Below are 23,524 nucleotides of genomic sequence, written 5' to 3'. Positions count from 1 at the left end.
CTTGGGCAATATGATCAGTTAAAACGAAGTCTGCACTGAGCTAGTATGACTCTGCTGAACTGTATTTTTTTTTACCATATAATTTTTAAATGATTAACAAAGGAAAGAATACTTTATATGTCAGTATTAATAGAAAATTTGAATGCTATTAAAGTGAAAGAAATGCTAAAGATAAAACTGGCAGAGAACATAAAACTTGAATTCCAGTGCGGTCACCGCTCTGACACATCTTCCGATTCCCTTCCCCTCTCTATACTGCTACTCTCCCTTCTTCGCGGGACTGTGGTCAGACAGAACATTTCTTGAATGGAAAGAAATTATTTTCAAGTATAGAGTTTTAAAGAAAAAACTTGAGAATGAATGTATCTTCATAATTAGATTCAGAAAAAAAAAAAAAAAAAAGACCAAAAACCAAATGAGGCCTACAGTGACTCTTAAAAAGGCACTTTAATTTTTAAAGGTTAAAAAAAAAAAATCCTCTTACTTAATCCAGTTCATCAGCTCCACTGTATCTGGATCATAGAATTCTCTCAACTCGGAGAGTTCATCCATCATTCCTGGCCAGAACTGAAATTAAAAACAAAACTAAACAAAAACAAAATCCACCCCCAGGCCCACAGCTATCACTAAAATTAAAGTGAAAAAGGAGAAACTGCATATAACTTCTGAACTAAGTAAACCCAGTAACTGGAATAGAACTCCTTCACCTCTGGAGTCAACCCTTCTAAGTGTAAAGTGAGACAAAGTCTGAGAAAAGTTCCCCAAATCATTTTGAGCTGCAGCTAATTAGAAGTACTGGTGTTGCCAACTGTAAAAACTTGTTTTACACTAACAAAAATGCTGTTGTATGTGTGTTAATATCTAGTAAAACATTAATTTGGATATGATAGGAGTGGCAACCATGAGAAAGTTCACAGGATATGAGAAAAATGTGACTAACTCACTCCATGTATTTATCTTTAAATGCAGAATGTACTCTTTGAATACAGAAGCTCATTGTATCCTCACAACTCCTCAGGGAGAAAGATGACGCAGAAGGCATCATTACCATGAATATCTGTTCTTCATTTTTCTAGTTTAGAGACCTTGGCTCAGAGAGATAGATAACCTGACTTGCTCAGATCAGACTGGCAGAGTCACAACTGGAAACTTTCCATTCTGTGCTATGGTGAGTATATTGTTTGTACTAAAATCTGGATAAATGGTTTAATGAATATTAATATAATTACAGGTACAAAGGGACAGAAGAATATTTGAGAGAAGGGTGGTCCAGGAAAACCTGGTACATATGAGTATTATCTTTATGCCACTGATGCCTCCTACTCAACTGGAGCTACTTAAGCTATGAAAATATAATGCAAAAATACATGCTGAATCCACTGCTTTTATATTATAACTTGTCTAATTCAACAATTAATTAAATGTTCATTGTTTTATCAAATGGCAGTTACCTCAAAAGACTTGATCATCTAAATACATGCTAGGGTGAACTACAGAACTCAAGGCCTATATTGAAATAGAAGCCCAATAATAATGTATCTATACTTCATTAATGTTATAAATAGAAATTTTTTGTTTAAGAACCATTAACTAGAACTAAAGTGGCACCTGACTGGTCTGTGGCTGTTTTTTAAATCCCCATCACTTTCTTATCTTCTTATCATCTCATCTTTGGCCATTTTTACTGCTCATTCATATCTGGTCTCCAGGGTGGGTAAATCAGGAAAATTGTTGGTGATGGAAAATCAGGTGTCTGCGCTACTAATCCTAGGTTTCAGAAGAAATGTAATAAAAATTACTGATTAAATGATAACGGTTGTAAGATTTCAATTACCCACTGTCCCTATTAATTTTGATAATAATAGAATACCAACTTTTAAATGATATTTTAATTATTTTGGTATAAAACATTTTGAAACCTGTGAATCAACGATTATCAGATTTTTTTTCTAGTTTGAAAGTTGCTGTTGTTAATTGTGAAAATGTTATAATCCAATAACACTTATGGCAAACGTCTTAAACGTTGTGTGAAAAAATGCCTAATTAACTAAATGCTGTTGGCTAAATGATCAGCAGTAGTTTGTATGAGACTTCAGATATCCAAATAAGTGAATTAACATGAGGGCAATGATTTTATTAAACTCTTGATTTTTGAGTGGAGACTAGCACATACTTTTCCCTTTAAAAGAGGATTATCCTAAGCAGACATAGAGCAAAATAGGTATTATTAACAAGAAAATTTGAAATCCTCATTACAAGTGCTATGTAAATAAACTTAAATCAGACTTTGAAATATTAGTTCCTATTTCTTACAGATAAATCTGTTCAATAGTTGGAAAACATTCAGTTTCAGGCTAACTGCTAATATACATAAAATCTTTATTGTCTTTGTGATTTTGTATTTTACAAGTTCTGAGAAGCTGAACTATGCAAATGAAACTATTTTATACAGCGAAAGCTGGATGCATCAGGATTTCTCCTGAAGTCCAATACTGAGAGAGGCCTGGCCATCTGTCTTTGAAAGGATTCTTCAGAATTACTACTATCTGTCATATGTGTGTGTGTATGTGTCTGTGTGCGTGCACACGCTCACACACACACACACACACACAAACACATTCAGTCATGTCCGACTCTTTGCAACCCCCTGGATTGCAGCCCACCAGGCTCCTCTGTCCATGGGATTTTCTGGGCAAGAATACTGGAGTGGGTTGCCATTTCCTTCTCCAGGGGATCTTCCTGACCCAGGGATTGTACCCACGCCTCTTGCGCCTCCTGCATTAGCAGGATTCTTTACCACTGCGCCACCTGGGAAGCCCACTAACTGTCTTACTCAGGATATATCTACAAAGATTTCCTAAGGAAGTGATGGCCTTTTCAGTGCTATCATTGGTTCTTCTCTGGCAATGGTTCTCAAGACGGGTGGTGTCGGGGGATTCTGCCATGCCGGTAAAGGGACGTTTTGCAGTGTCTACAAATGTTTTTATTTTTGACAGTCACACCTGGAGGTTGGTGCTATTAGCATGTAGTAGGTAGAAGGTAGGGATGCTGCCAAGTGTCCTAGAACGCTCAGGACAGCCCTTAAGTCAAAGGATTATCCGGACAAAGTGCCCACGGTGCTGCAGCTGAGAAGCCGTCCTAGGGGTTTCTCAAGCGTGAGGGTGCAGTAGCGCCACCTGGAGGGTTGGTTAAACCTGGATCCCTGGACCCCACTCCCAGAGCTCCTGATGCGGTGGGTCTAGAGTAGGACCCAAACATCCGTGATTCTAACAAGTTCCCATGTGATGCTGATGCTGCCTGTTTATTTCTTCTATTATGTCCTTCCTCAATTTTGTCCAGAACAAGAGACTTTAGTCCTTAAGTAGCTTTTAAAAAAAAATCAACAAATGTTCAAATAAATATCTGAGACATCAAGGAACTCAGACCCACACAGAACAGTGGGAGAAAAGACTGCTGGGGTGTGTGTCCTTAGTGGCGAGTCAAGAATGAAGGTGAGCTGAATCTTTTCTGTGCTCTATGTCTGAGAATCAATGTGTAAAGATAAAGTTACCTCCTTCATCAACACACTTATACTCTGCTTAATCCTTAGTTGTTGCTTTCCAGATGTTTTTAAGAAGTTTCATTTACTTACAGTAGAGCAATAAAATTCCCAGAGGCATGGCGGCAGAAATGATCTAGTTCTATGTTTGCTAGTATCTGGGAATTGGCACAGTGGTCTGCCTATAATAGCAAATGTTTTGGTAGACAGGAATATGATAGAACGTAATTTTTTGAAATAGTTACAACAGAACTGTTCAATACAGTGATTATCAGACACTTTTTCTTAGCCTAAAACCTTTGCTTCAAAAAAATCTTACATGAAAATACAAGCAAATAAACTCGGAAGCTGAGCTGGTAAAGCTGATCTTTTCTGTGGGAGAGTCTCCCCACCTCCCACCACCTTCTTTAGCTACCCTCCTAAATCAGAAGCTATACACAGGAGAGTTTGAAATCTACTGTTCTAAAGTCTGAAGAAAAAACCCCTAAACTTAAAATATGTATGTTTTTTTTTTCTTTTAAGAGAGGGTAAGAGCTCAATTGGATAAAACCATTCAAGTTCCCTGCCGAGGTAACAATTCAGGCCTCTGAATTTCAAAGATGTGAAAACACAGACTCATGGTTTTTATGGGTGAGTCTCAGAACTGAAACACAGTTAATGCTGTTTCAGAAATCAGTCAACTGAGAATATGAAGAATTTCTTTACTTCCTGCTGAAACTGAAGGACAGATCACAAAGCTAATCTTAGACTGTATTTATATGTGCTCGGTCTTCTTACACAGATGATTTTAAGCATCTAATAAAATGTGTAGGTTAAAGTAAGATGCATTTTAAGATCTTACTCTATCAAAAGCAGGTAATGGGGAAAACTAATTTTTCTCAAAATGGGTCTGAAAACATCTTTATTTTCAGAGTTTGTATCAGCTGAATAGTAAGTCAGAACCAAAATTAATTAGAATAATTAAACTGTAGTATTTTTTGCTAAAATGTTTTTATCTGTTAACCGCCTTTTTGGGAAGATTACTTTTCCTATCAATGTCAATTGCCATAAGAAACTAAGCAGATATCTGCAAACCACTCTACTTGCCAATGACCCTAAAGTACACTGAGTCAAAGCAATTATTCTGCTAAATAAAGACAAGAATGAGGACAATCAGTCTTACCTTATAGCACAGATACAGCAGTATTAATATCGGTATTGAATATCGCATTATACATATCTATATAAGAAAGACATTATTTAGATTACAAGTATTTGGAATACTTTTACTTTATATTTTTGCTTTGTAAATACATTATTTTAAAAAATATATATATATAATCTAACAGGGCATGAATCTCCAATAGGCGAAAAAAACTGAGTCAATCATTTGTAAGGTATTTGTAGCTTCCACCATATTGCCACCTAGTGAGTTTATAGGGCAGAACAACCCAGAACTGCACTTATGGGCTATTAATCATTACCATATTCTTATTAGTAATTATGTACATATTATATATTATAGTAATTAACAATAATAATAGTGATAACTCTAGATAATGGGATTACTGGTAATTTTTAATATTCCTTTTTGTGCTTTTCAGTATTTCCAAATTCTGTATTATGAACATATCTAACTATGAAAAGAAAATTAGAAAATAAAACTAAAATGAAGCAAAAAATTATTTTAAAATAATTCCTTGTAATGCAGGGAACCCAAAGCTGGTCCTCTGTGATAACCTGGAAGGATGGGATGGAGGGGGGAGGTGGCAGGGGGGGTTCAGGCGGGAGGGGACACATGTATACCTGTGGCCAAGTCATGTATAGCAGTGGCCATCACAATATTGTAAAGTGATTATCCTCCAATTAAAGTAAATAAATTTAAAAAAATTATAATATATCAATTATTTTAGTTTTAAAGTTTAGTATCCATTTTATCAAACTCTTGGGAAAACAGAACTGATAATGAAAGAAATACTGAAAGTCAAAAAAATGAAATGGAAAAAGAGAGAGCACTGACCCTCTTTGGGTTATAAAGATGGATCAACTTCAGAAGTGACTCCCATATTTCAGGGCTGCATAAGCCAAATGACGCAAACACACACATATGGGACGTCCAGAGGTACTTCATTCTGGAAGAACACAGGCAGGCAAAGGTCAGCAGCGGCTAACAGCTGTAAAGGCAGCTATATTATTTGTGATCATAGAACTTACTAAAACTATGCAGAAACCATCTGCCAAGGGGTTAGTTATTAATTCCATTGCCTTTTGAGAACCATCATATAAGTAAAAATAGAGGAATATTTGGTAATTAGAACTGGTTTTAAATGGTATTTTGTACTGGGAGAAGACAGTAAATAAGGATATTTTTATGGGAACCATAATCATTAAAGAAGATGATTGTCAGTTTCCAAATTACATTGCTAAACTATGTCAGGTAAAGAGTGGTCATACAAAAATAAATAGATAAGACAAAAATACCTCATTGTACTCAATGCCAAGAATCCAAACAGAATCGTGTGTATTAAATTGTAGGCAGTGTCTGGTTTCAGGCCAATTGTGTACTTTCCCATTTTACACATGGACTGCTGATTGGTAGAATCACTGGATAAAACAGCACATATACAAAATAGTACTTAATTTTAATTCAGTTAAATCTTTCTTAAAGAAGAAGATACAAGAAAGCTATGCCTCCATATATTTAAAAACGTTTTATTTTCCTAAAATAAAGTGAATCAGCTCTGATCAACTTTGAATTTGTTTATGAGATCACAATTGTTATAATATAAATGTATTATTAGAGTACCTAAAATTGCATAAATTTCATTTTAATTTAAGCAAAACCTTAAAGTCCTTTAATCCCTTCAATTATAAGAGACAGTAAAAAAATTTTGGAATCATTGAAACTATAAGAGATCTTCAGAGGTGTTGTAGTACTCATATTTTTCTAGTTTTTCAAATAAGAAGTAAAAGTGTATCCATGAACTTGGAATTCAGTAGTTTTATGAACCAATGATCACATTCTTAACCTATCACCATACCTCATTACATACGTCTCACATGATTTTTAAAATCAAATATGGCTACATTAAAATGATGTTGTACCCATAAAATTAACAATAATCCTCTAACATCACCTAACTCCCAGTTCATGTTCTAGTGTCTTTTATTTGTTACAATAGCTTTTTTCAGGTAGTTTCTTTGAATCAGGATCCAAAGCTTCATATTGCATTTCAGTAATGTCTCTTTTAAATTATCTTTCAATCAACAGAATTACTCCCCCCTCCCGACTGTTTAAGGGCATTTACTTGTTGAAGAAAATGTATCATTTGTCCTGTAACTATTCCCACCTTCTGGGTTTGGTTGATTGTCTCCTTGTGGTGCCATTTAATATAATTCTCCATTCTCATATTTTTGATAAACTTTTAACTAGATCTGCTGCTGCTGCTAAGTCGCTTCAGTCATATCTGACTCTGTGTGACCCCATAGACGGCAGCCCACCAGGCTCCCCCGTCCCTGGGATTCTCCAGGCAAGAACACTGGAGTGGGTTGCCATTTCCTTCTCCAATGCATGAAAGTGAAAAGGGAAAGTGAAGTCGCTCAGTTTTGTCTGACTCTTAGCGACCCCATGGACTACAGCCTACCAGGCTCCTCTTCCATGGGATTTTCCAGACAAGAGTACTGGAGTGGGGTGCCATTGCCTTCTCCTAACTAGATCTAGAGGTTAATTATCAGGGTCAAGTTCATTTATTTTGGCAAGTACACTTCATGAGGGTACAATGTATTCCATACTGCATCAAGTTGGAAAGCATGTACTGTCTGGTTATTCCTACTTGAGTGATACTGAGATGGATGAGTGCGTTCCGATTTGCACAATTTGTTGTCAAGGGGAAAAGGAAACAACAAGTAATGGCTGCCAGTTTAGGATAAAAATAATACTTCCATAAAGGCTCCACTTATCCTTCATACAAATCCAGTAGGCTTGGATATGTACAATGCTTCTGTATAACTGCTGACCTATTATTTCCTGGAATCCTCTTTTTACAACTCTAGATACATAAGAAAATGAAAATGATACTCAACAATAATTTTCACCACTGGTGATATTATTTACCTAAGCGTTACGTATCACAACCCAAACTCTGGCTTCCATTGACACTAAAAGATTACTCCAGACAAGAACATACACTTTCATTCTCCCTTAATACTTGGGAGAATTCTGCAACACCTCTCCCAGTCCCTGCAACTGAGCCAGAACGCTCAAATAATCCTGTGAATATAGAACAGGGCACCCCTTTCAGTTATATACTGCACACTAATGTAGATGTGCTGTATAAACGTAATAGTACCATCCTTCCTAGCACCAGAAGGCAGGAATACTTTAAATACTTGGCATTGATAGTATATCCTTCAAATTACTTAGACATTAATTCACATTAAGACACTGTAATTCTTAAGAGACTTTAATTAATGTAGTGCTTTCCTCTAATCAAGTCCTAATATCCCTACCTGGTAGATGAAGATGCTCTAAAATCTTTATCTATAATCATATACCAAATCAGCTTCCAGGGACGGCTCATAGATTCACACTGAGCATGGCAGACATTTTCACACAACACTGCAGGCCCACTGAGCTTCCTGCTTTGCATACAGTCTAGAGTCCTGTCGACACTTGATGTGTCTGGAATAATATTAAATTACACTGTCTAGAATAATTTCCATCTATTTTCACAGGGCTAAATTTTTATCTTGGGCTCAGTATAAAAAGAACACTTCTGAAAGATACTAAAATAGTTTATAGTCAATGAAATATCTTCATGGTTCAATGTTGCTTCACTCTTAATAATCATAAAACACCTCAGCTGAGCTGGGCTCACTGTAATGACTTTCTCCCAGCCAGCTCTTGGTGGCTGTGAATCAGCTCACCAGCACCTTAACTGGCAAGGTAACGACACAGAAAAAGGGCTTCCTTCTGGGCTTCATTACATTTTCACAAATGACAGTAGCTTCAACTTCTTACACTTAATTTTCTTTCAATTTAACATGGATAGTAAATGCAAAAACCTCCATCAGCTTGATAGGTAGGTATTCCATAAGGTTTTAAAAAGTCTTCATACTCCCTGACTTTTTCTTTTAAGTAGGTTAGCAGATTGCTAAGTTTTAAAAAACTGTCAATTAATACCTTAAGACTTTCAGTAGACGCTAATAATTATGGTCCATTCCAACTTCATAAGCCCTTAAACAAGATGCAACAAAACAAACAATGGTTTGTAAATCAATAATAATATCTGCTGCTGCTGCTGCTAAGTCGCTTCAGTCGTGTCCGACTCTGTGCGACCCCATAGACGGCAGCCCACCAGGCTCCCCCGTCCCTGGGATTCTCCAGGCAAGAACACTGGAGTGGGTTGCCATTTCCTTCTCCAATGCGTGAAAGTGAAGTTGCTCAGTTGTGTCCGACTCTTCACAACCCCCTGGACTGCAGCCTACCAGGCTCCTCTGTCCATGAGATTTTCCAGGACAGAGTACTGGAGTGGGCTGCCATTGCCTTCTCTGAATAATACCTGCTAATGATAGCTAAAACCAACAAAATACTCTATGCACAAGGTACTAAGTACTTTATGTAGTTTTAACTTATTTCTCACAAAGACTTAATGGGTAAATACTCTTAGTGCTCTCATTCTATAGAAAGGGGAATGGAAATATGGAAAGGTTATGTAACTGGCTCAAAGATCACATCATTCCCAAGTGTGTGGGCCAGGACTTCAACCCAGACCTGGGTGCATGGCAACCACTACTATTTACCGTCTCTTCACTGTTCCATAACAACTGAGAGGAGAGTCCATGCTAACCTGGGCATGTTCTCCCTTTCAGATGACTGTACTCTGTTCTGTATCTAATGCTTTGATTTTCAATTTAGCAATTTTTCTGCAACACAGAACAAGGTCATTAAAGCACAAAATTAGATTTCTGAAATATGCCATACCTGAGATTACGGAAGGCCACAGCTAATGCTGCAATCACTGTGATGGACAGAACAAATATATAAGCATAAAAAAGCAGAGTATCTGAAAGTCTTTCAAATGTATTAAAAGGTAGAAGGCCAAATGCTTCTTCACACAGGTATAGGTTTGCATCAAAATCTCTAGGAAATAAAAGGAAAGCAAAGTATTTAATTCAATACAAGATACGTAAACCTCACATTTTTCCTCAAAACAAGCCTGAAATTAAAATAACTGATAACTTCCATTTTAAAGACTCTGCTGATTTAATATAAAAAACAAACACAGACTTTAAATTTAATCATACCTTGTTGCTCCAAATCCAAATTTTGCCTTCAGAAATTTAAATATGTGTTCGTCTGACTTAAGGTTAAGAATTTTCTGTCGGAGGGAGAAAACGAAAATTGCTAATTAGTTCCTTATACATGGTTTTCTGATAATTCCCCATTGAATACACTTATTCAATGTCCCATTTCATAGGACTGTATGTGTGTAAGTGTAAAATTAGTAAATGTTCAAAACAATTCTTAGAATCAAGAAATTCGAAAGCTGAGATTTTCTTTCTTTTTTTAAAAAAAAGTTTTTTTAATGAAGTATAGTTGATTTACAATGTTGTTTTAGTTTCTGGTATACAGCAAAGTGACTTATACATACATGTATTTGTTTCCATTATCATTTGCTACAGGATATTGAATACAGCTCCCTGTACGATACAGTAGGAGCTTGTTATTTATCTATTTTATATATAGCAGTGTGCATCTCAGAGTTGGACACGACTGAAGCGACTTAGCAGCAGCAGCAGCAGCAGTGTGTATCTACTAACCCCAAGCTCCTAATTTATCCTTCCCTGAACTCCTTTCCCCTTGGGTAACCATAAGCTTGTTTTCTATGTCTGTGAGTCTGTTTCTGTTTAGTAAATAAATTCATTTGTATTGTATTTTAGATTCCACATGTAAGTGATGTGTAATACTTTTGTCTGTCTCTGTCCAATTTACTTCACTTAGTATGATAATCTCTAGATCCATCCATGTTGCTGCAGATGGCATTATTTTATTCAAAAGCTGAGCTTTTCAAACTCCCTTTCTTCCTGTTTTTTTTTTTCCTTAGCAGAATCACTTTTGCAAACAAAATCTAGGCTTAAGTTCAATATGCAAAATAGATAAAAGATGAGGTTCTTTGGTTTCAGGGAAAGCGAGATGGCTGAAGCCCCAATGAGTACAATTTTTTAAATCAGAAAACCGATAATATCATGATCTGAAACCTCAAACAGGAACATAGTCCACAAATCCTATTTTGCTGATATAAGACTCACTCACTCAAAGACAACTCAAGACACAGCAGTAACCCTCAAGGGGTGAAGAGACAAATGCCAGTGTTTATCATTAATGAGTATAATTTTAATTCACAGTATTTTAAATTTATGGCTTACAAAAATTCATACAACTTAAATGGGTGAAGAAATTATATCAGAAGAAAAGTGAAGATAGAAAAAAAAATATGATTAATCCAGAACTGAGGTTGGTACATAAAATATATTCACTAGAGATGAGCCACAAATCTCAACTCAAGCATTCTAGCAGAAAATGCAAAGAAGGAAATAAAAACATCTATGCTACTCACAGGGTCATAAGATTAAAACAAACCAGTTGCTTAGAAGAGATCCTTATGGTCTTAAAATTGAGACTCAAGAGAAATTTTGCCCATGGGTATATTAAAAACAGTGAGCAGTCTCAAAGAGTATCTCTTCCTAATTCTTCTCATTAGGTGGCTGGCAGAATGTCAAGTGCAATTCAATAGATGTTATTTTTTGGGGGAGTAAAAAAACAGTGGTCCAGATATGCAGCTCTCTCCTGGTTTAATCCACACACAGATAACTGAACATCTAGACTGGTGAAATGAACAGACTGCATAACTTTCAGCCAGTCTTTCAGAAATGCTGATTGTTCTGCTCAAATATGTTTCTGGTGAGTACTGACCGATGATAGAGTTTAAGGACATAGTGACAAGGACCTGGAGTAAAGGTGTTTAATGTAGCTGGCTGAGTGAAGGGTCTTTTTTTCTTTCTTTGACAGTCAACAGACAGGGGGAGGGACTGCCATTCTCCTAGAGGAAGGGTCTGTCCTGGGTCCAGCCTTCCCAAAGGGGTGAATCATCTCCATCAATCAATGTGGCTCTGATAATAAAGCTAGTTTATTTATGAACTTAACCCAATAAAAATCATGTTTTTTTTTTAGTACCGTAGTACAGAAAACACTCTAAAAAGCAGATTTTTTAAATTTAGAGAAATGCTTATTAAATGCTTTTAAAGCTGAGTTTTTAAAAAAGTTTAATAAATTCAAAGGTGGGTTCAAAGTAGAACATGTTAAAGAGTGAATAGAAATCAAGGACTAAAATAAAGAAAACAATCCTGTTACTGAAACAAAGTTTTACACTGAATCTGTTTAAAGTAAAACTAGTAACCCTTCAGTAATGCTAAATTAAATATATCATTTTATTAACATACCTTAATAATGTTGTTGAGAAAAAGTGTCAAACATAAAACAACAAATAAATGTAACAATAGTTTCCCAAGTCTATTAAGGAAGTTTCCAGTTTTCAGATTTTTCTAGAAGTTAAGAGAGTTAAGTTTTAATTTTTTAACATTCATTTAACGTCACAAACATTTAAAATGAGATTATTTAAAAGATTTAAAACATTGAGTCATGCAACATACAGAGAAAATATAACCTAATTTTCATGAAGTAACATTGCTTAAAATTTGTTATTTTCTAATAGTAAATGAATCACTTAATAATAAGCTCCATATGATAAAGAATGTATCTGTCCTTTCTGTTTTAAAAGATCTCTTCAACCAGAGTATGGAGTTGGCTCCTTAGAAGGTACTCAGCCCATACTGACTGAAGAAATCTTTTGATGATTTATCCACTGATTTGTATGTCACAGACTATAACCCATTAAATAAAAACACCAGCATAAAAAATAAATTGTGCTCTTTGATATATAATAGTTTTATTATAACACTCAAATAACTTTACAGATTATCAAATATAATAATATCTAAACGGTTCAAAGATGAGTGACAATTCATTTCTAATTAAGGTTAAAAAGATAAATGAGACGTACAGTTTCTAACAGTCAGCTAAAAGCCATTTATTAAAATCTTTGTGAGGATTTGTCACTAGCAATTCTCACTCAAAAGACTAGTAAGAAAAAGGATTTATTCTTCCCCAAATGGAAAACAAAACAGTTTCTTGATTTAAAAGTGATTACGAGAAATGTTTCTCATATGCTTATGAGACAGAGAACAGGCTTTGCAACATTGTTAAGGAAAAGACAACTCAAATTTTCTGTAAATTTAAGAAATTTTAATTGTATAACAAAGTCAAAGATCATGTGAATGTCAAACATGTTATTCTAATAAGTGTCCCAAGGAATTTATTTATTTGGAACCTCAAATTCTCAAAACTGTTCATTTTAACTGACTTTAAAATCAATAACAATAATATAATATGTAAGAATGAGGAAGAGTGGTGTTACTACTTCAAATAACAAGGTGTCCACCAACTTTAAAGACTGTGACAAACTCCCCACAAGCAATAGGTTCTTCTCATTCTTGAGTTCACACTTGAAAAGCTAACATTTTTTTCTCTTTTATTTCAACTTTAAATCAATAGCATGCAAATACGTATCTCTGGCTAATCCTGAATTTAATTAAGATTCCAATTTTTTAGGAAATAATAATGTCAAAACAAAGGGATGATGACATATCAGGGAGCTTGAAAACGAGTGCTATACCATGTACTTCAAAAAAAATAAATAATAATGCCCCGACTGTGATTTAGTGGGAGTTTGGTCATAAATTTTCCTTTGTATCCTATAAGAAGACAGGGTCCAAACAAACACATGTTTTTTAAAAAGTTTAAGGACACACACACACAAAAGTCCTACCTGAAGTTTTCTTGCAATTAATACCGAAAGGTTAAAACTGATAAGCAATGATCCAAGAATCATGGAATTAAAAAACTGAAGCATGCAGACCAGGAGTAAACCTGTGAGCTGTATACCATACAGCCATGTCACCTGCAGCAACCAAAGGTCAGATGATTAAACAGATTTTATCCGGGGACTCCCACATGCTGACAGGTTGGTCCCAGGCTGAATACATCTCAAGTTATAAATAATGCAGAAAACACACCTAGCTTCAAGTAATACAATCTAAGAAAGGAAAATAAAACATTATACCTTTTAGTTATAGAACATTTTAAACTTTATAACATTAAGAAGAAAGGAAATACATGAAGTAGAGGAAGCAAACAACGGTATAAATAAATTCTAGAAATAGGCAAATGCTGTTAATAGCTTTCAATTTTCTTCTAAATTCCTTTACAGTTATGGTTTATAATATTTTATCATATTCCAACAATCAATAATTTAATGTATACATTATTTCTCAATCTTTTATTTCCCAATCTTCCCTAATGATGTTGAACATCTTCATGTGTTATTGAACCTTTCTATATCTTTTCTGGAGAAATATCTATCTAAGCTTTTGCCTATATTTAACTATTGAAAGTACTATAAGAATTCTTTATATATCCTAGAAATCCCTGTTCAAACATGTGATTTGCAAATTTTGTCCCCCATTTTCTAAGCTGTCTTTTTACTTTCTTGGTGGTATTCTTTGAAGTCCAAAAGTTTTTAATTTTGATGAAGTCCAATTCATCAATTTTTTCTTCTTTCACATACTTGTGATTTTGTTGCTATTGTTTAGTCGCTAAGTTGAGTCTGACTCTTTGTGACCCCCCGGGCTGCAGCACATGACTGCTCTGTCCTCCACTATCTCATGGAGTTTTCTAAAATTTATATCCATTAAGTCAGTGATGCTATCTAATATGTTGTCCTCTGCCAACCTTTTCTCTTTTTGCCTTCAATCTTTCCCAGCACCAGGGTCTATTTTGGTGAGTCGGCTCTTCGCATTAGATTGTCAAAGGATTGGAGCTTCAATTTCAGTCCTTCCAATGAATATTTAGGGTTGATTTCCTTTAGGATTGACTGGTTTGATCTCCTTGCAGTCCAAGGGACTCTTAAGAGTCTTCTCTAGCATTACAATTTGAAAGCATAAATTCTTCAGTGCTCAGCCTTCTTTATAGACCAACTCTCACATCCATGTGACTACTGGAAAAACCATAGCTTTGACTATACAGATCTTTGTTGGCAAAAGGATGTTTCTGCTTTTTAATACGCTGTCTAGGTTTGTCATAGCTTTTCTTACAAGGAAAAAGTGTCCCTCAATTTCATGGCTGCAGTCACTGTCCACAGTGATTTTGTGGACAAATCACCTAGAAAATAAAATTTGTCACTGCTTCCACTCCCTCCCCCACCTTCTATTTGCCATGAAGTGATGGGCCCTGATGCCATGATCTTAGTTTTTTTGAATGTGGAATTTCAAGCCAGTGTTTTCATTTTCCTCTTTGATCCTTATCAGTTCAGTTCAGTTGTTCAGTCATGTCCAACTCTTTGCGATCCCATGGACTGCAGAACGCCAGGCCTCCCTGTCCATCACCAACTCCTGGAGTTTACCCAAACTCATGATCCTCATCAGGATGCTCTTTATTTCCTCTACACTTTCTACCATTACAGTGGTATCATCTGCATATCTGAGGTTGCTGATATTTCTCCCAGAAAGCTTGATTCTAGCTTGGGATTCATCCAGCCCAGCATTTCACACGATGTCCTCTACATATAAGTTAAATAAACAGGGTGATAATATACAGGCTTGACGTATTCTATTTCCAATATGAACCAGTTCATTGTTCCATGTCCAGTTTAACTGCTGCTTCTTCACCTGCATACAGGTTTCTCAGGAGAAAGGTAAGGTGGTCTGGTATACAGTCAAAGGCAAGCCATTCAGTATCACAGTAATCCAAGTCTATGCCCCAACCAGTAACACTGAAGAAGCTGGAGTTGAACGGTTCTATGAAGACCTACAAGACATTCTGGATCTAATACCCAAAAAAGATGTCCTTTTCATCACAGGGGCCTGGAATGCAAAAGCAGGAAGTCAAGAGATACCTGGAGTAACAAGGAAGTTTGGCCTTAGAGTACCAAATGAAGCAGGGCAAAGCGTAACAGAGTTTTGCCAAGAGAACACACTGGTCATAGCAAACACCCTCTTCCAACAATACAAGAGATGACTCTACACATAAACATCACCAGATAGTCAATACTGAAATCAGATTGATTATATTCTTTGCAATTGAAAATGGACAAGCTCTATACAGCCAGCAAAAACAAGACTGGGAGCTGACTGTGGCTCAGATCATGAATCCCTTATTGCAAAATTCAAACTTAAATTGAAGAAAGCAAGGAAAACCACTAGACCATTCAGGTATGGCCTAAATCAAATCCCTTACAATTATACAGTACAGTGGAAGTGACAAATAGATAATAGATTCAAGGGATTAGATCTGAAAGAATGCCTGAAGAACTATGCACGGAGGTTCATAACATTGTACAGGAGGCAGTGATCAAAACCATCCCAAGAAAAAGAAATGCAAAAAAAGCAAAATGGTTGTTTAAGGAACGCTTACATATAAATGAGAAAAGAAGAGAAGTGAAGGCGAAGAAGAAAAGATATATCCATCTAAACGCAAAGTTCCAGAGAACAGCAAGGAGAGATAAGAAAGCCTTCCTAAGTGAACAATGCAAAGATATAGAGGAAAACAATAGAATGGGAAAGACTAGAGATCTCTTCATGAAAATCAGAGATCCCAAGGGAACATTTCATGCAAAGATAGGCACAATAAAGGACAGAAATGGTGTGGACTTAACAGAAACAGAAAATATTAAGAAGAGGTGGCAAGAATATACAGAACTATACAAAAAAGATTTTAATGACCCGGATAACCATGACGGTATGATCACTCTCTTAGAGCCAGACATCCAGGACTGTGAAGTCAAGTGGGTCTAAGGAACCACCACTACGAACAAAGCTAGTGGAGGTGATGGAATTCCAGTTGAGCTACTTCAAATCCTAAAAGATGATGCTGGTAAAGTGCTGTACTCAATATGCCAGCAAATTTGGAAAACTCAGCAGTGGCCAGAGGACTGGAAAAGGTCAGTTATCATTCCAATCCCAAAAAGAGGCAATGCCAAAGAATGTCAAATTACTGCACAACTGCACTCATTTCACAGGTGAGCAAAGTCAAGGTCAAAAATCCTCCAAGCTTGGTTTCAGCAGTACGTGAACTGAGAACTTCCAGATGTACAAGCTGGATTTAGAAAAGGCAGAGGAACCAGAGATAAAATTGCCAGCATATACCAGATCATAGAAAAAGCAAGGGAATTCAAAAAAACATCTACTTCTGGTTCACTGACTACACTAAAGTCTTTGTGTGGACTGCAACAAAGTGTGTAAAATTCTTAAAAGGTGGGAATACCTGACCACCTTACCTGCCCTCCTGAGAAATATGTATGCAGGTCAAGAAGCAACAGTTAGAACTGAACATGGAACAAGAGACTGGTTCAAACTTGGGAAAGGAGTGCATCAAGGCTGTATAATATTGTTGCCCTTTTTATTTAATTTATATGCAGAGTACATCAAGCAAAATGCCGGGCTGGATGAAGCACGAACTGGAATCAAGATTGCAGGGAGAAATATCAATAACCTCAGATATGCAGATGACACCACCCTTACGGCAGAAAGCGAAGAGGAACTAAAGAGCCTCTTGATGAAGGTCAAAGAGGTGAGTGAAAAAACTGGCTTAAAACTCAACTTTCAGAAAACTAAGATTATGGTATTTGGTCCCATCACTTCATGGCATATAGATGGGGAAACAATGGAAACAGTGACAGACTTTCTTTTCTTGGGCTCCAAAATCACTGCAGATGGTGACTGCAGCCATGAAATTAAAAGACACTTGCTCTTTGGAAGAAAAGGGATGACAAACCTAGATAGCATATTAAAAAGCAGAGACATTACTTTGCCGACAAAGGTCCGTCTAGTCAAAGCTATGGTTTTTCCAGTAGTCATGTATGGACATGAGAGTTGGACCATAAAGAAAGTTGAGCACCAAAGAATTGATGCTTTTGAACTGTAGTGTTAGAGAAGAATTTTGAGAGCCTCTTGTACTGCAAGGAGATCAAGTCAGTCAATCCTAAAGAAATCAACTCTGGATATTCATTGGAAGGACTGATGCTGAAGCTGAAGCTCCAATCCTTTGGCCACCTGAGGCAAAGAGCTGACTTACTGGAAAAGACCTTGATGCTGGGAAAGACTGAAGGCAGTAAGAGAAGGGGATGACAGAGGATGAGATGGTTGGATGGCATCACTGACACAAGCTCTGGGAGATGGTGAAGGACAGGGAAGCCTGGCGTACTGCAGTCCATGGGGTTGGAAAGAGTCAGACATGACTGAGTGACTGAATGAGACAGCAGATTAAAGACAGAGACGTCATTTTGCCGACAAAGGTCTGTACAGTCAAAACTATGGTTTTTCCAATAGCCATGTACGGATTGTGAGAGTTGGACCATAAAGAAAGCTGAGGGCCAAGGAATTAATGTGTTTGAATTGTGGTGCTAGAGAAGACTCTTGAGAGTCCCTTGGACGGCAAAAGATCAAAGCAGTCAATCCTAAAGGAAATCAACCCTGAATATTCTTTGGAAGGACTAAAGCTGAAGCTCTAATACTTTGGACACCTGATGTGAAGAGTCAACTCACTGGAAAAGACCCTGATGTTGATAAGGGGCCAGGGTTCAGGTCCCTGTTCAGGAGCCAAATGTTGGACCAGCCCAACAACGAACTGACCTGAGGGAAGAGTGCCACAGAAGAATAAAGAAAAAGAAGACTCAGAAATAAAGAAAAAGAAGACTCAGGGGTCTGATGCCATTTACAGGCAAAAGCCCAGATCCTAATCCTTGCATGCCTTTTATTGTTAACTTCTACTTCCTTCTCTACTTTCTTCCTACTCTAGAGATATCTGTTCTTTACAATCTCAGATTGGGGATAAAGATACACAATGCACAGTCCCCAATGTCAAGCCTTCAGGCCTTTAATGACTTTGTTTAGCCTCTTTGGTTAGTGACGACCTTTCTCAGCAATGCCCTCAAGGCTCTGGTTACGGGAACAGTCACTAAAGGTTTTCCATCAGTCACATCAATACTTCAACATCTTGTTTTCAAGATGTCTTTCCATGATATACTTTTTACTGCTCCTGGCCCTTCGTCTGGGGGTGATAAGGGGTGATAAGAAAGTCATTCTTTTTCAAAGAAGCCCTGTTAATTACAGTACAGGCCCGTGCATAGCATATTCCTCACATAGGAAAAGGGGATGAACAGAGGAGGAGATGGTTGGAAAGCATCACCAATTCAATGGGCATGAGTTTGAGCAAACTCTGGGAGACAGTGAAGGACACGGAAACCTGACATGCTGCAGTCCATGGTGTTGCAAAGAGTTAGACACAACTTAGTGACTGAACAAAAGTTGACAGCTTGGTGATAATTGCGATTTTTTCCTCTTTGTAAGTACCGTAAGTATGTAAGTATGCAGTGCTACACGTTTCTCTGCTACTGCTGCTTTAGTTGCACCCCAAAAGGTTTGATGTGTTGCATTTTTGTGGTCACTGAATTCATTGTTTTCTCAAGGCTGCCTTTTTGACCCATAGATTATTTAGAAGTGCACTATTTAGTTTCCAAGTTTGGAAAGTTTCCTACCTTTTGTATGATTTCTAGTTTGAACCCATTGATTCAATCCATTGGGTATTCTGCTGTTGTTGGGTGGAGTGTTCTATAAATGTTAGTTAGAGCCTGTTGGTTGATGGTGTTGCTCAGTGCTACATCCTTAATGACTTCTATCTGGTTCTCAATTGTTGAGAGAGGGTTGCGGATGTCCTCAACCCTTTCTGTAGGTTTGTTCGTTTCTCCTTTATAGTTCTGTCAGTTTCTGTTTCATATATATTGTGGCCCTGTTGTTTAGTACATATGCATTTAGAGTTCTCATGTCTTCTTGGTAGATGAATACTTTTTTCAATATACAGTATTCTGGTAATTTCCTTTGTTCTCATGCCTACTTCATCTGGTATTAATATAGCCACTCCTACTTTTTTTGGTTAATAGTTGCAATGGTGTTATCTTTTCCAACTCTTTTAGTTTCAATCTTCCTATACTGTTTGTTTTGTGTGAAGTGAATTTCTTATACAAAACATTTTGGTTGTGTGTTTTTAATCTGCTTTAACCCATCTCTTCAAATTTTTGTATTTCATTGCTATGTGTGTGTTAGTAGTGATGTGTGTGTTAATAGCTCAGTCGTCTCTGACTCTTTGTGACCCCATGGACTGTAGCTCACCAGGCTCTTCTCTCCATGGAATTCTCCAGGCAAGAATACTGGAGTGGTGTGCCATTCCCTTCTCCAGGGCATCTTCTCAACCTGGGGACTGAACCCAGGTTTTCTGCACTTCAGGCAGACCCTTTACCATCTGAGCCACCAGGGAAGCCCTAGGTAATTATTGCTATGCTAGATCTTAAAATCTGTCATTTTATCATTTGCTATTTGTTCACTCTATTTTCTATTTGTTTTCTCTTTTCTGCATTCCTGTGGGTTACTTGAACATTCTTTGAATTCTATTTTTACTTATTTATAGTATTTCTGAATATATCTCTTTGTACAGGTTTTTAGTGGCTGTTCTGGATTATTACATTATGCATTCTAACTTATTATAGTCTACTTGTGTAGACATTTTACCAGTTTGAATCAAATGTAGAAATTTTACCTCAATTTAAGTCCCTTTACTTTTCTCATTTACAACTGTCTTAAATATTTCCTCTACATAGAGAACCAAAGGCAATATTAGTAACTTTTGTTTCAGCTATCAAACATAATTTAGAACACTCAAGATGAGGCAAGTTTATTATACTTAATTCATATCTTTGAATTAAGTATAACTCAAAATTAAGGAAGCTACCCACTCCAGTATTCTGGCCTGGAGAATTCCATGGACAGAGGAGCCTGGTAGGCTACAGTCCATGGAGTTGCAAAGAGCCAGACATGCCTGAGCGACTTTCACAAAATAAACTTGTTTCATCTGGTTCCAAATTGGGAAAGGAGTACCACAAGGCTGTATCTTGCCTCCCTCCTTATTTAATTTATATGCAGAGTACATTATGCAAAATGCCAGGCTGGATGAAGCACAAGCTGGAATCAAGATTGCAGGGAGAAATATCAATAACTTCAGATGTGCAAATGACACCACCCTTATGGCAGAAAGCAAAGAGGAACTAAAGAGCTTCTTGATGACAGTGAAAGAGAACAGTGAAAAAGCTGGCTTAAACCTCGACTTTCAAAAAACTAAGATCATGGCATCAGTTCCCATCACTTCATGGCAAATAGATGGGGAAACCATGGAAACAGTGACAGACTTTATTTCCTTGGGCTCCAAAATCATTGCAGGTGGTGACTGCCATCATGAAATTAAAAGACACTTGCTCCTTGGAAGAAAAGCTATGACCAATCTGCTGCTACTGCTAAGTCACTTCAGTTGTGTCCGACTCTGTGCGACCCCATAGACGGCAGCCCACCAGGCTCCCCCGTCCCTGGGATTCTCCAGGCAAGAACACTGGAGTGGGTTGCCATTTCCTTCTCCAGTGCATGAAAGTGAAAAGTGAAAGGGAAGTCGCTCAGTCGTGTCTGACCCTCAGCGACCCCATGGACTGAGCCTACCAGGCTACTCTATCCACGGGATTTTCCAGGCAAGAGTACTGGAGTGGGGTGCCACTGCCTTCTCCATGACCAACCTAGATAGCATATTAAAAAGCATCTAATCCTCTGACGTCCCCTTCTCCTTCTGCCTTCAGTCTTTCCCAGCATCAGGGTCTTTTCTAAGGAGTCAGTTCTTCTCATCAGGTGGCCAAAGTATTGGAGCTTCAACTTCATCATCAGTCCTTCTAATGAATGTTCAGGACTGATTTCCTTTAGGATTGACTGGCTTGATCTCCTTGCAATCCAAGGGACTCTCAAGAGTCTTCTCCAACACCACAGTTCAAAAGCATCGATTTTTCAGTGCTCAACTTGCTTTATGACTACTGGAAAAACTGTAGCCTTGACTGCGTCAACCTTTGTCAGCAAAGTAATATCTCTGACGCAGTCAAGGCTACGGTTTTTCCAGTAGTCATAAAGCAAGTTGAGCACTGAAAAATTGATGCTTTTGAACTGTGGTGTTGGAGAAGACTCTTGAGAGTCCCTTGGATTGCAAGGAGATCAAGCCAGTCAATCCTAAAGGAAATCAGTCCTGAACATTCATTAGAAGGACTGATGATGAAGTTGAAGCTCCAATACTTTGGCCACCTGATGAGAAGAACTGACTCCTTAGAAAAGACCCTGATGCTGGGAATGACTGAAGGCAGAAGGAGAAGGGGACGTCAGAGGATTAGATGGTTGGATGGCACCACCAACTTGATGGACATGAATCTGAGCAAGTTCCAGGAGTTGGTGACGGACAGGGAAGCCTGGTGTGCTGCAGTCCATGGGGTTGCAGAGTCAGACATGACTGAGTGACTGAAGTGAACTGAATTAATATTTTTATTTTTAACTGTCTTTTATTTGTTCTTGATGTCCCAACATTTCTCCTTTTATCACTTCCTTCTGTTTCAAGAACATTTACCATTTTTTAAAAACAGTAGGTCTGTTGGTAAGAAATTCTGTTAGTTTTCCTTCATCTGAAAATGTTTTGCTTTTTCTGTCTTTCCTAAAAGATATTTTGGCTGTGTATAAGACTCTGAGTTGACCATTGTTTTCTTTCAGCACCATGGTTTCTGATGAGAAATCCGCTGTCATTCAAATTGATTTACCCCATCAGTATTGTTTTTCTCGGACTGATTTCACAGAAAAATCTTTAGTCTTCAGAAGTTTGATTATGATGCATCTTGGCATTGATTTATTTGGTTTATACTATTCGACATTAGCTCAACTTCTTGATTCTGTAGGTTTTCTCAAATATGTAAAGTTTTTGATCATTCCTTCACAAATGTATTTTTTCACATACTTTTTTTCCAGTTTAATGCTCCTTCTCTCCTCTTGGGGTTCTGATTACATGAATTCAAGTTCTTGCTATGGTCCCACAGGTCTCTGAGGCTCTGTTCACTTTTTCCAGTCTATTTTCATGTTCAAATTAGTTAATTTCTAAATTGTCCTACCTTCAAGTTCACTGATTCCTTCCTCTGACCATTCCAGTCCACTGCTGAATTGATCTTCTGAGATTTTTACTTTCATTATTGGAATTTTTCAGTTGTAAAATTTTCATTTGCTTCCTCTCTTTATCTTTTAAATCTCAGTTGAGAGTTTCTATTTTTTCATTTGTTTCAAGTGCATCTGTAATTGCTCAGTGACAGTTTTATGATGGCTGCTTTAAATTCCTTGTCAGATAATTCAACTTTTGTTTGTCTTGGTGTTGCCACCTGTTGATCCCTGCTCATTCAAGAGATTTTCCTGGTTCTTAGTTTAATAAATGATCTTCAATTGTACCATATGAAATTATGGATCTTGGAACCTTCTGTAAACCTTCATTGTCAGCAGACCTCCTGATACCATCCCAGCCTCATGCCACTGAGGGAAGAGGGATGCTGTCTCATTATTTCCAGATGAATCTGGCTGTCCAGGGTGCCCATTTGACCTCTGCTGACTTTTAAGGGGATATCTCATTACTGCAAGGTGAAGATGAAAGTTTAGGCTCCCCATAAGGCTTCTGTTGACACCATCCTGGCAAAGAGGGGAAGGGATGTCTTATTAACAATAGTTAGAAGTTGGAGGTTCTCCATGTGGCATTCATGCTTCACCCTTTTCTTGAGGCTTTTTTCCCCGCTCTGAATCCATTAGTATTTCCTGGTTGTTAACTTCTCTAGTACTTAGTCTGAGATAAACACAGCAAAGAGAAAATTGAGGGAACTCACTGTCATGTTTTTCCTTTGGTCTTGAGGTCTCTAGGCACAGTCTACTTTCTTTTCTCCACCTCTCAAAATC

At 37.3% G+C, this 23,524-nt stretch overlaps 2 protein-coding genes across 5 annotated transcripts in view; both read right to left on the bottom strand.

Moving 5' to 3' along the window:
* The window catches only part of DPY19L3 (dpy-19 like C-mannosyltransferase 3), an 86,521-nt gene that overhangs the window by 11,334 nt on the left and 51,663 nt on the right, over window positions 1–23,524 (bottom strand). For all 4 annotated transcript variants that reach the window (XM_055552651.1, XM_055552649.1, XM_055552650.1 and 1 more), the window contains 8 exons: window positions 13,465–13,596; window positions 12,020–12,121; window positions 9,824–9,897; window positions 9,501–9,659; window positions 5,999–6,121; window positions 5,538–5,649; window positions 4,701–4,757; window positions 485–567 (listed from right to left, as the gene is read on the bottom strand). In XM_055552651.1, the coding sequence (XP_055408626.1) occupies window positions 485–567; window positions 4,701–4,757; window positions 5,538–5,649; window positions 5,999–6,121; window positions 9,501–9,659; window positions 9,824–9,897; window positions 12,020–12,121; window positions 13,465–13,596 (842 nt within the window). The remainder of the gene's footprint in view (window positions 1–484; window positions 568–4,700; window positions 4,758–5,537; window positions 5,650–5,998; window positions 6,122–9,500; window positions 9,660–9,823; window positions 9,898–12,019; window positions 12,122–13,464; window positions 13,597–23,524) is intronic.
* The window catches only part of PDCD5 (programmed cell death 5), a 176,778-nt gene that overhangs the window by 112,722 nt on the left and 40,532 nt on the right, over window positions 1–23,524 (bottom strand). The window lies entirely within an intron of this gene.

The sequence above is a fragment of the Bubalus kerabau genome, chromosome 17 (assembly GCF_029407905.1).
Source record: "Bubalus kerabau isolate K-KA32 ecotype Philippines breed swamp buffalo chromosome 17, PCC_UOA_SB_1v2, whole genome shotgun sequence".
Classification (NCBI taxonomy): Eukaryota; Metazoa; Chordata; class Mammalia; order Artiodactyla; family Bovidae; genus Bubalus; species Bubalus kerabau.
Note: the sequence above shows the minus strand (reverse complement) of the source record. Positions and strands in the feature narration are given on the sequence as shown.